The 13,200-nt window shown below is 46.0% G+C and overlaps 1 protein-coding gene across 2 annotated transcripts in view; it reads left to right on the forward strand.

Annotated features, from left to right (window-relative positions):
- Nucleotides 1-9,865: 9,865 nt before the first annotated feature.
- The window catches only part of Eya3 (EYA transcriptional coactivator and phosphatase 3), a 128,321-nt gene continuing 124,986 nt past the window's right edge, over nt 9,866-13,200 (forward strand). The window contains exon 1 of one of the 2 annotated variants that reach the window (XM_039109784.2): nt 9,866-9,985. In XM_039109784.2, the coding sequence (XP_038965712.1) occupies nt 9,950-9,985 (36 nt within the window). In that variant the 5' untranslated portion in view covers nt 9,866-9,949. The remainder of the gene's footprint in view (nt 9,986-13,200) is intronic. The other variant, XM_039109786.2, reaches the window with a different exon arrangement.

The raw sequence follows: 13,200 nt of genomic DNA on the forward strand, positions 1-13,200 counted from the left end.
GATTGCTACAACTTTAAGAGCACTCCGGGCTATATGGGTAGTTATCAGGCCAACTAGGTATGATTTGCATAGTAAAATTTTGTCTAAATGCTATCTATCTATTTGTTTGTTTATGGAGACAGGGTCTCTCTATGCCTAGCTGGAACTCACTCTGCAGACCAGGCTGAATTCAAACTCAGACCTTCCTGAGGGTTAGGATTAAAGGTGTATGCTACACAGCTCTAAATTTATTTTTTCTTTTAAAGAATACATATTGTTAAGGCCTAGGTAAAATGTTAAGGCCTAGGTAACAGTTACCTGTCTAGCTGGCCATTATAAGGAAACTTTCTCATGTTTCTGATGTAACTAGGAAACTTTCTAATGCCAAGATTGATTGAATATTGTTAAGTTCTGTGCCCTTGGAAACCAATCACAATAAAAGCCAATAACTGTCTTGTATAGTTACCCACAATAAGCTTGGACCTGAACCAACCACCCAGTAGCACTTCCTTTACATGTGTATAAACTTTTACATTATAAGCTGCCCCTGGGATGGACCCCAACATCAGAGAGACTCCTGCCCCAGTATAAATAACTATTTGGAATAAGACTTCCGTTTTGAGTAGTGATCCAGTAAAGTTTAAGTTCCCATGTATGTGGGTAACTGACTCTTGGTTGGCAAGTTAGGACATGAATGTTAGACAAGGCACGTCCCCTGACACAGCTGAATACCTCAACCAATGGAAGCAGGATAAGTGTACAACAAAGACATGTTCCTAAGGAAACCTTCTATCCCTACATCCTGATTGGTGAAATAACTTGGCACAGATGTTCGCAGATTTGGACTTAAAAACCCTGAAGGATCTCAGGGTTGTGGTTCAGTTCTGGAATCTGGTTCATGCCCCTGGGGCATATGCTCAATGAACTCTCGCTGTCTGACTGAGATCGGTGTTTGTGTGGTTTGTGAGGTGATTCGTGGACCCCAACATATATATTATCAAAGAAATGGACAGCTTTGTGGGCTTAGACTTGCTCAGGACTGTCCCTGGCACAGACTAAATGTCACAACCATCGTCCCTGGCCTAACAGATTGTCCCCACCCCACAGAGCCTCCTATTTACAACATTGCAAGACTCCAGCCTTCTTCCCCTTACGACTGAGTTCATGTTGTGTAATCTGTGTAGCCTTATGAGTGGGAAAGTGTGCAGAGGAACAGAGTGTGACCAGTCAGGTTTCCCTTTACTTCTAGGTCATTCTACAGGTCTCCCAGGGAGTACGTTTTGGTGGTGGTGGTGGGCTTTTGTTGTTGTTGTTTTTGTTTTTGTTTTGTTTTGGTTCTTTTGTTTTGTTTTGTTTTGAATTTGTTTTTGTTTTTGTTTTTTGTTTTTTTTTTTTTTTGGTTCTTTTTTTCGGAGCTGGGGACCGAACCCAGGGCCTTGCACTTCCTAGGTAAGCGCTCTACCACTGAGCTAAATCCCCAGCCCCTGTTTTTGTTTTTTGAGACAGGGTTTCTCTGTGTAGCCCTGGCTATCTTGGACTCGCTTTGTAGACCAGGCTGTCTTCAAACTCAGAGATCCTCCTGTCTCTGACTCCCGGGTCCTGGGACTAAAGGTGTGCACCACCACCACCTGGTTGCCTAGAGACTGTTTTAAGAGGTCAGAGCCAACGCACACATGGATCAGGGGATTTCGATCTTCGATGATCGTCATGACGAATTAGTTCCTTAATTCCTTAAAAAGAGGCCAGATCATCAGAGGGCACTCTCAGCAGAGTGAGGAGGCAGTGCCTGAAATGAGGGGATTGCTTGCAAACTGACTATGTGGTAAAGGGTTGACAATATGCAAAAACCCCCTCTGACTCAATAACAGGAAGCCGAATCTGATTGAAAAAATAGACAAATGACTTGAATATGCATTTCTCTGAAAAAGCATCTAACTGGCTGATAAGCATAGGAAAACATGTTCAACATCTCTGATCATTAGAGGAAACCAAACCAAAACCACAGCGAGAGGAAAAACCAGAAAATATTAAGCAGCGGTGACAGTGTAGAAAAACCAGATTATTTCATTTTATTTTATATTATTTTATATTTTTTGAGTCTGGGTCTGGGATAGCTCAGACTGGCCTTGAACCCACTACGCAGGTGAGCATAACCTTGATCTTGACTTCCTGCTCCTTCTGCTCTGACCTCCGAGTGGTGGGATGGACCACCTATAGGTCGTCCACACACAGGTCCAATTTATGCCGTGCCAGAGACCTAACCCTTGTCTTGAACATGCTAGATTAGATAAGGCCTGTACCAAATGAGGTGGCACAGCCTCAGCCCTCCAAATAGGAGTTCTTGTGCCTCGCTCATGAGGGTGCGAGATGATGCAACTGTAGAAACTGTTCCGATGACTTCCCAAGCCATCAAATACCACTTCTGGGCCTGGTAACACCAGACTGTGATCCCAAGAATTGGAAGACTGAAGCAGGAGTTGGAGGCCAGCCTGGACCATAGAGTACGAGACCTTGTCTCAAACAAGCAAGCAAACAGGAGTTCGGTAAAGCTCAGCAGTAGAGCACCGGGTCCGTGAGGCCTCGGGGCTTCGTTGGTTTGGTTTGGTTTTTAATCCAAGACAGGGTTTCTTTGTGTAGCCCTGACCGTCCTAGAACTCGCTCTGTATGCAAGCTGACCTCAAACTCACAGTTATCCACCTGCCTCTTCCTCTTGAGTACTAGATTCGAAGGCATGGGCCACCACCGCCAAGCTTAGGGTGCCGGGGAGAGGGTGGTGCCAGGGAGAAATGGTCATATTATCTGGTAATATATAATTATCATATTATCTGGTAATTTCACTCCTAGAGGTATACCTAAAATAATTGTAATCGAGGAATCAAGTCTTTGTACATGAACACTCGGAACAGCATTATTCACAGCAGCCAAAAGCGCAAACAACCTATTTGTCTGCTGTCAGAGGAGTGAGAATATGTGGCTTAGACCTACCTTAAAGTAGAAGGGCATTTGACAGGTGGTAACAACCTCCTAAACTAAGCGACAGCAAAGGCACCGTGCCTTGTGCCCATGGGGGCCAGAAGAGGGCGCTGGTCTCTCTGTAACTGTGGTTGCACAGTCGTGAGCTGAGTGCAGGGACTAAACCTGAGTCCTTTGCCAAGGGACCCAGCAAAACAGCAGGTATTCTTAAACGCTGAGCTGTCATCCCTCGAGCCCCATAAAATGATACATTTTATGTTGTCTTAATGTGATGGTGTCAGTTGTTAGCTTGACAGAATCTAGAATCACCTGGAAGATGGACTTCTGGACTTGCCTGCGGGAGATTATCTCGATTGTGTTAATCGAGGTGGGAATACCCGCCCACTGTGGGTGTCGCCATTCCCTGGCTCGGATCGTGATTGGTCTAACACAGTGGTTCTCAACCTCCCTAGTGTTTCAATCCTCTAACACAGCTGCTCCTGTTGTGGTGACCTCCCAACCATAAAATTACTTTTGTTGCTACTTCGTATCTGTAATTTTGCTATTATGAATCTCAGTGTAAATATCTATGTTTTCTGATGGTTTTGGCTGATTCCTGTGAAAGAGTTGTTCAACCCCCACCCCCAGGGGGGTCACAACCCACAGGTTGAGAACCAACAGGAGAAAGTGAGCCGACTGATTTCATTCCCTTCCTGATTGTGCCTCACACGGTCCAGCTGTCTTGAATTCCCCGCCATGATGGACTAACTGTGTACCCTGGAACTGTGAGCCATGATAGATCCATTCTCCCTGAAGTGTTTTTTTGTCAGAAACTGAAAAAGTAACAATGACAATACAGTTATAAAAGGTGAAAAGGAGGCTTTGTTGGGGATGGGGGTGGGGGGAGCAGGCAGGCAAATTCAGACTCCCATGGAAGACTTCCTCACAACCGGTTCTCATGTTCCAGGTGGTGTTTCCTGCCTCTGAGGCCACAAAGTCTGAGTCACATCGTGTGAAAGAGTCTGGTCAGTAAGTCCCAACCACGTGGGGTATTGTGTGTGTGGCTGTCTGAGGGAAGGTGACACAAGGACAAGAAAACGATTTGTCTCTAAATCCCACAGATGCTTAACGGTCTAGCCCTCTACTGCAGGGCCAAGCTTAAAAAAGAGAGAAGGTCGCCACCTCCAAGTGACAGTGGCGGAATTGTTTACAAGCAAACCTACAACACAACAGATGGTTCTACTCAATACTCCGTGATCACGGGGTTTGTGAGAGTTCATTGGGAGCTTCTCTTCCTAGATGCTTGCCTCGGGAGGCCATGTTTGAAAGTGGCCATGTTGGAAGTATTCATACAAGATCCAGCAGGTGATACAGATGAGCAATATTAGAGTCTCAGGCTTAGCTCCACCCCTGACTGGTTGGCCGTGTGACCCTGGAAATCAGTGTACATCCTAAGCTTCAGTTTATTCCTAGAACAGGCATAATAAGAGGCAAATCCTTTCTCCTTCCTCTCCTGAGGAGAAGTATGATTTGATACTTGGGGTAGGGTGTGGGTTATTATTTAGTATTAATTTAATGTTATTAATTATTGTTTACTTATGCTTCGAGACTGGGTTCCATGTAAGTAGGAACTGCTCTCCAACTTATTGTACTGTCTGGGCTAGCCTTGAACCGCTGGCCCTCCTGCCTCTACCTCCCAAGTGCTGAGATTTTAGGTATGCATCACCATGCCTGACTCATTGGTAACTGGTGTGTGTGTGTGTGTGTGTGTGTGTGTGTGTGTGTGTTGTTGTTGTTGTTGTTGGAGACTGAAGTTAGGGCCTTGTGAATGCTCTGTGGTCTCAGCCCTCCAGAGTTGTTCTTGGCTGATAGTGAATCTCCTGGTAACCGTTGGTAACTTTTTTATCCCCTTAGTTGGTACCAATAGTGCCCAGGCTGGGGATTGACCCACGAGGGCATCATCCCAGCGGTAACTTCATGCACACCTATGATGGAGGGAGGCAAGGAAAGACGTAACTGAGATCTCCACGGCCAGCAGTTAACGTTGTTTATGATTGATTTTCTGGCCTGCTCATGGCTGCTGACCTGGGGAATGTTTCACTGCAGACGACTTTGGCTATTAGCAGCAGCCAACAAGTAGGAAGGCAAGACAGGGGAATGGGAGGGACGTGGGACTAGCATGTCTACTCTCCTGCTCTTCCTAAACCAAAGAACTCCTGTTTTCCATAGCTGATGATAACCCAGGATGAAGCTGTACCCAGTGAGATGCAAGGACGCAAGACGCATGGGGAGGTGGTATGCGGCATGCTACTAAAATGCCAGGTACTGTTCAAACTCACGGAGAAACTGTAGAGGTCAAGTTGGAACCCTGGCTCCAGACCTAACCACGTCTTTGAGTGTGCTCCAAGAGCCCTTGTCTTGAGATGGGGTCGCCTTATTCTCAGACCTGTGAGAATGGGAAAAGAGAACAGCAATCGCCCAGAGTGTAGAAATACTATGTCATTGAGGACAGACAGAAGGAGAGTGGATTGTTAGAATAAAAGCAGTGTCCTTGGGGTTGGGGATTTAGCTCAGTGGTAGAGCGCTTACCTTGGAAGCGCAAGGCCCTGGGTTCGGTCCCCAGCTCCGGAAAAAAGAACCAAAAAAAAAAAAAAAAAAAAAAAAGCAGTGTCCTTGTCCACGGCTTGTCATTCGCAGACAACCCCCGAAAGCAAGGAGACAAAGCTACCCTTTATCCCATAATATAAAAGTGTCAGGGGTTGGGGATTTAGCTCAGTGGTAGAGCACTTGCCTAGCAAGCTCAAGGCCCTGGGTTCAGTCCCCAGCTCCGAAAAAAAAGAAAAGGAAGAAAAAAAATGTCAGTAGCGGGGGAAGGGCTGAAGAGATGGTTATGCTGCTAAGATTGTGTCCTGAGCTGGGCTGTGGTGCTGCAGACCTTTAACCTTAGCACTCAGGAGGCAGAGGCAGCTTCAAAGATGTATATGTACCAGGCAAGCATTCTACCTCTGAGCCATACTCCCTCCCCCCAGAACCAGTGTTGTTGCCTCCATCACTGCTGGCCATGGCAAAGTGACCTCAGAAATAATCAACATTGTTATTATCCTTGAGAGCTCCACTGTCTCCTGTGGGGACAGCAACTGTGGACACAGACAAGGTCTTGTAGTGTTGGGAGGCTCTCCCAGGATTCCCAGGCATCAAGATGCTCCTTCCTCCATGTCGGTCCTGTCTGGAATTCTGCTTAGCTCTTCAGTTGCATCAAGCCCAGCCTCAGGCTTTGCAGACCAGCCAAGGAGCTTGAATCAACCAAGGGAGCACCTGCCAGGGCCACACCAAGCTCTGTACTTCTCTGGTCCTAGCCAGGGACCCTCTGACATCTTGTCCAAGAAGAGTTTCTGCACCTGGGTCAGTGTCACCCCCATCCCTACCTCCACTCCCTACATATGAGTGGGCTTTCGGCTACTGGGCCCCTGAACCTGTCAGAGGAAGGGAGTGTGGCCTAGAACCAGAGCTCCTGCTTGCTTGTGTGACTTTGAGCTGTCTACTTCCCCTTTGCTACTGTCTCGTCAGATGACAAGCTGTGGTGCTGAGCCTGCCACCAACCTGGGAAACAGCTTCTCCCTATACCACTGGAGAGAAAAGGAGGCAGGGTATTATCAGCCAGGAGCAACTGTCAGTGATGCCACATGTCAACCAGGCACCTAGCATATGAACCCAGAGTTGACTGCTTGAATTCAGTCAGTTCCAACATCTGTCAAACTGCCAGGCAAGTATATTGTTGTCTGGCCAATTTGACATGTTTGGAAGGAAGGAGCCCATTCTTCTAGAATGCTGTCAATGATTGCATTGAGATAGAGAGAAAGAAAGCACTTAAAACAGCCCTGACCAAGGGTGGGGGTGGGATAGGGGCAGGGATGGAGATGTCTCTGTGGTTAAGTGCACTTGCTGCTCTTCCAGAGGAAGAATCCCAGCAAATCTACCATAGGTAATGCAGACGGACTTAGAGGCAACACACACACACACACACACACACACACACACACACACAAAAAAAAAAAAACCCACCCACCTCAGACACACACACACACACACACACACAAACAAAAAAACCCACCCACCTCAGACACACACACACACACACACACAAACAAAAAACCCACCCACCTCAGACAGACAGACAGACAGACACACACACACAAAACCCACCCACCTCAGACACACACACACACACACACACACACACACAAACAAAAAAACCCACCCACCTCAGACACACACACACACACACACACACAAAAACCCACCCACCTCAGACACACACACACACACACACACACACAAACAAAAAAACCCACCCACCTCAGACACACACACACACACACACACACACACACACACACAAAAACCCACCCACCTCAGACACACACACACACACACACACACACAAACAAAAAAACCCACCCACCTCAGACACACACACACACACACACACACACACAAAAACCCACCCACCTCAGACACACACACACACACACACACACACACAAACAAAAAAACCCACCCACCTCAGACACACACACACACACACACACACACACACAAAAACTCACCCACCTCAGACACACACACACACACACACACACACACACACAAACACCCACCTCAGACACGTGACTCATTCCCCACATTCCCACTCGTTCCCTGGTTTTGTTTTGTTTTTGTTTTTTTTTTTTAATTTTTGACTCAGGGTCTCATGGAGCCTAGGTTGGCCTTGAACTTACCACTTAGCTCAGGATGACTTTGAATTTCTGAATTTTCTAAAAGCTGGGATGCAGTGCTGGGGATTGAACCTATGGCCTTGTACATGCTAGCTAAAAAAAAAAAAAAAAAAAAAAAGACTTCATCTTACTGAGCTATGGCCTCAGCCCTGATTTTCTAGCATTTTATTACTTTATTTCTGCTCTTTTCTCTCATGGTGTCAGGGATCGAAGGTAGGGCATCCCACACACTAGGCGAGCACTCCGACAGGGAGTCAAACTCTACTCGAGTTTCTTCTTTCATATAATTTAATTAGGCTAAAGTTCAAAGGTTGGGATTACTACCTTCTAAAACACATTAACAAAGTTCCTTTAATTGATTAATTATTAATTAACCTTGCGGTGCTTGGAAATGAATCCAGATCCTCATGCATGCTATGTAAGCACTCTTATCTATACGTTCAGCAATCAAACTAAAGTTTATTTATTTTATAGGATTACTACTACTAGTAGTAGTACTATTACTGCTGCTGCTGCTGCTACTGCTACTACTAGTAGTAGTAGTGGTTTTTTGAGTCAGGACTTCTCTGTGTAGCTCTGGCTGTCCTAGAACTGGCTCTATAGACCAGGCTGGCCTTAAACTCAGTGATCTGCCTGCCTCTGCCTCCCAAAGCCTACACCATCACAGTCCTACCTATTTATTTATTTTTATTTTATTTGAGGCAAGGTCTCACTCTGTAGCCATGGTTGGCTTGGAACTCATTATGAGTCCAAGTTGTCCCCGAACTCACTGAAATCCTCCTGCCTCACCTTTCTGAATGACAGGATTACAGATGTGAGCTAACCACTCTGAACTCCAAACTGCTTTTAGTGTGGTGGTATCCACCAGAGAAGACTACTCAGACACAGGTTTAAGACAATAGAAACTCGGGGTTGGGGATTTAGCTCAGTGGTAGAGCGCTTGCCTAGGAAGCGCAAGGCCCTGGGTTCGGTCCCCAGCTCCGGAAAAAAAAGACAATAGAAACTCTTAGTTAACAGGAAACTACACCAGGTGTTTGGAATCCCAGTGTAGCCCTGAGACTTTCTCAGATTTTAAGCATAAGAACCAAATTCTGGGTTGACATATGTCAGTTAACAAGAACAGTAAGCCAGAGACAGAACTACAGAAGCCAAAAAGCAAGGTTAGTCTACTTAGAGACTTTCCAGAGCTATGGACGTTGATGGATTAGGTCTCTGTTTTAGTTTTTGGCCGGTTGTGCTGTCTTTGCTGTCTTTGTGCTGAGTTTTATGGCCTTCGTGGCACTTCGTTATGGAGTTAGTTGTGCTAAGGTCTGGGGGCCTGGTGTGGCAGGCCCATTATCAACAAACTATACAGTTCTGACTGCCACATTCGTCAGTACTCACACTTACAATACTTTGTTTCTTTGTTTTTGTTAAGATCTTTTTTTTTTTTTTTTTTTTTGGTTCTTTTTTTCGGAGCTGGGAGCTGGGGACCGAACCCAGGGCCTTGCGCTTCCTAGGCAAGCGCTCTACCACTGAGCTAAATCCCCAACCCCTGTTAAGATCTTTCTATGCTGGCTATTTCAGGCTGGCCTGAAATTTGGTGTGTGTGAGACTGACCTTAAACTAGCAATTTATCTCTCTGCCTCTGCCTCTGCCTCTGCCTCTGCCTCTGCCTCTGCCTCTGCCTCTGCCTCTGCCTCTGCCTCTGCCTCTGCCTCTGCCTCTGCCTCTGCCTCTGCCTCTGTGTGCTAGGGTTACAAGCAGGCATCATTCTAAGTTCTTTTTTTTTAATAATTAAAACATATAAATTATTTTTTGAGATGGGACCTTATCATGTAGCCCAGGCTGGCCCGCAGCTGGCCTGAAACTCCTGATTCCTCTGTCTCTACTTGTGAATGCTGGGACTATAGGCCTGTATCATTGTACCCTGAACAATTTTTTGATTTTTATTAACATTTAAATGACTTCCTAGATGACTTAATTTTTGTACCTTTAACAGCAAAGGTAGGCAGGGTGTGGCACTAAGCTCTTTAGAGCCCGGGAGGGATAATTTCTTTGAAGAGGGAACTTAGAAAGAAAAAAACATACCCACACTTTGTAAATAGTTTGAAAATTGAGGATCTTGGTCTTCCTCTCAAGGCTGTGACTTCTCTTTTTCTGAGACATCCATTTCTATACGTTTCCTTCAGTTCCGCAAGCTTTGCCACTTGCAAATCTAGAATGTGGAAGTGCCCACATGTGACGGCAATCTGTCAGCTTAGATGACACCTCGGAAGAATTTTTCGGGCTTTCTGAAGGTAAGCTGTACCATCACTGTGTAAGTCAGGGGAGAAAATTGCATCAGCTACCAGGTATGGTGGCACATGCCTGTAATCTCAGTTCTGTGGTCTAAGAGGTAAGAGGATCTTGGGGAAAACCAAACCAAATGAAACAAGATAGTTGGAGGCTGAGGCAGGAGGATTGCTGTGAGTTCAACATCGGCTGGAGCTATGTAGTAAAGTTCCAGACTGGTCTGGGCTATAATGTGAGACCCTGTCTCGAAAAATCAAAAACAAGGGGCTGGAGAGATGGTTCAGAAGTTAAGAGCAATTGTTCTCGTGGAGGATCCTGGGTCAGGTCCCAGCACCTACATGATAGTCCACAACCATCCACAGCTCTAATGCTAGGGAACCTGAGATCCACTTCTGACTTCTAAAGGCTCCTGTGTACATGTGGTGAGCATAAACTCACACACACACATAAATAAACTCTGTCTCTGTCTCTCTGTCTCTCTCTCTGTCTCTGTTTCTGTCTCTCTCTGTCTCTGTTTCTGTCTCTGTGTCTGTCTCTCTCTGTCTCTGTCTCTGTCTCTGTGTCTGTCTCTCTCTGTCTCTGTCTCTGTGTCTGTCTCTCTCTGTCTCTGTCTCTGTGTCTGTCTCTCTCTGTCTCTTTCTCTGTCTCTTTGTCTCTCTCACACACATAAATAAACTCTGTCTCTGTCTCTCTCTGTCTCTCTCTGTCTCTGTTTCTGTCTCTCTCTGTCTCTGTGTCTCTCTCTATCTCTGTCTCTCTCTCTCTGTCTCTCTCTCTGTCTCTCTCTCTGTCTCTCTCTCTCTCTCTGTCTCTGTCTCTGTGTCTGTCTCTCTCTGTCTCTGTCTCTGTGTCTGTCTCTCTCTGTCTCTTTCTCTGTCTCTTTGTCTCTCTCTCACACACATAAATAAACTCTGTCTCTGTCTCTCTCTGTCTCTCTCTGTCTCTGTTTCTGTCTCTCTCTGTCTCTGTGTCTCTCTCTATCTCTGTCTCTCTCTCTCTGTCTCTCTCTCTGTCTCTCTCTCTCTCTCTCTCTCTCTCTCTCTCTCTCTCTGTCTCTCTCTCTGTCTCTGTCTCAGGCACTTTAATAAATAAGTCTTAAGGGCAAAAACAAAACAAAACTCCGAAGGGGCTGGGGCCATGGCTAAGAGTGCTTGCCTGCCTGGCGTATGAGAAATACCCTGGACTCCATTTCCAGTATCACAAGGAGAAAGGAAGAAAGGGAAGGAGACAAGAAGGGAGGGAGGTGGGTAAGACTCAGTTTCTCTTTGTGTAAAATGGGGAGAAGAAAAATAAAATAAAATAAATTTAAAAAACACACAGGGAGAAAGGTCCGCTTTTGATTTGGTCCTGACAGGATTTTCTCATCAAATTCCTTTGTCTTGGGAAAAGTCAGGATCAGAAGAAGCTGAGAGAAGCACAGAATTTGTTGTGGATGGAGGCAGTGGAAGGCAGTGGCAAGTGAAAACATTGTTAAGTGCTTTTCCACGGAGTTCTTCGAGGTTTGAGACCTTTAATCTAATGTACAGACAGACACACTGGACTCAGAGACAAAGTTAAGCTGTCTGTCCCAGGTTACATAGCCAGTAAAGGGAAGACCCTGAATTCTGAACCCTTCTCTACATTGCCCCGCCTCTCGCAAGAGGCTGTTGGCCACCCAGAGACTTCAGCCTACCATCAACTCCATGGGTGAGACTGACTGGATGGGGTGGGATGGGGGAGGAACTCTAGGAGAAAAGCTGTTGAGGAGCTGCTTTGCAGGGAGATTCTCAGTGAGCTGTTTGTTTATCTGTGTGATTTAGTGGATGGCTGGGAATTCCTGGATGACAGGAATTCCTGAGAAGAGCTGTTAAACAGAATAGGGCCAGAGTCAGAGGTCCCTGATCTCACAGCCACTCCCTTAGATACTGGGAGGGATTCCAGGTTTCCAACTCTAGGACAGGGAGTTCAAGCCAACTTTAACTTCCCAAGAATTACTGATTCTTTTTTTCCCTTTTGTTTGTCGATTGACTTTTTAGAAGACAGAATCTCATGTAGTTCAGGCTATTATTATTGTTATTATTATTTTTTAATCGTTATTGTCACCATCATTATTACTATTATTTGTCTGTCTGTCTGTCTGTCTGTCTGTCTGTCTGTCTGTCTGTGCATGTAAGCCTAGTCCCTATAGAGGTCAGAAGAGGGAGTTGGATTCCTGGGAGCTAGAGTTACAGGCAGTTGTGAGCTACCCAATTTCCCACCTCCCAAATGCTGGGATCACAGGCATCCACCCATCTTCTTGTTTCCTTTGTGGGACTAAATGTTTGCATTTTTACCCATTACTGTCTGTGCCGGTTAGTTTTTTTAGTTTTTGTTTTGTTTTGTTTTTCTGTCAACTGGATACAAGCCAGGCTCATCTGTGAAGCAGCCTCAGTTGATAAAATACCTCTATCTGATTGGCTGGCGGGCATTTTCTTGACTGGTGGTTGTAGGAGGAAAGCACAGCCCACTGGGAACAGTGCCTCCCCCTCCCCTGCCCTGGGAGGTGGGCCTGGGTTGTTTAAGAGAGCAAGGGGAATAAGCCATGGAGACAAAGCCAGGGAGCTGCGTTCTGCTGTGGTTTCTGCTTTAGTTTCTCCCTCCAGGTGTAGTGGGAACTTTGGTTTCTTCAAAAACGGGGTTATGCTATGTGAATAGATTTTTGTTTTAATCCCGATGTGGCACATGGGGTTGCCTCAGATCGTCCACAGCAGCTGACTGTGATTTGTCTTGTGCTCTGGCAGGGGCGTGATTTTGCCAGCTGAAGACAGTTTACATTTGGAATTCTGGGGACCCTTGAGAGAGTATATAAATGTCAGAGTCCTGAGGGAGTGGTGGCAGCTGTTGCCCCTGCTGCTGCTATGACGGGGAAGTGAAAGCCAAGCAAACCCTGTCCTCCCTAAGCTGCTTTTTAGTGACGGTGTTTAATCACAGAGATAGAAAGCATGATCTATCTTCTTTATTAGAATAAACCCCATGAAGTCAGGGGTTTCCGTAACTGTACCCCCCAGTTTCTGACAAATGTCAGGTATTCGAGAAGCTTTAGTGAACAAGATGGGCAGGATTGCCCATGCTTGTAATGCTGGCACCCAGGAGGTGGAGATGGGGATCAAGCATTCAAGGGAAGAACTGGTGAGATGGTTTGACTTGCTTTGCAAGTCTGAGAACATGAGTTCCATCCCCAAAGCACACATAAAGTGAAAAA

Source organism: Rattus norvegicus, chromosome 5 (assembly GCF_036323735.1).
Source record: "Rattus norvegicus strain BN/NHsdMcwi chromosome 5, GRCr8, whole genome shotgun sequence".
Classification (NCBI taxonomy): Eukaryota; Metazoa; Chordata; class Mammalia; order Rodentia; family Muridae; genus Rattus; species Rattus norvegicus.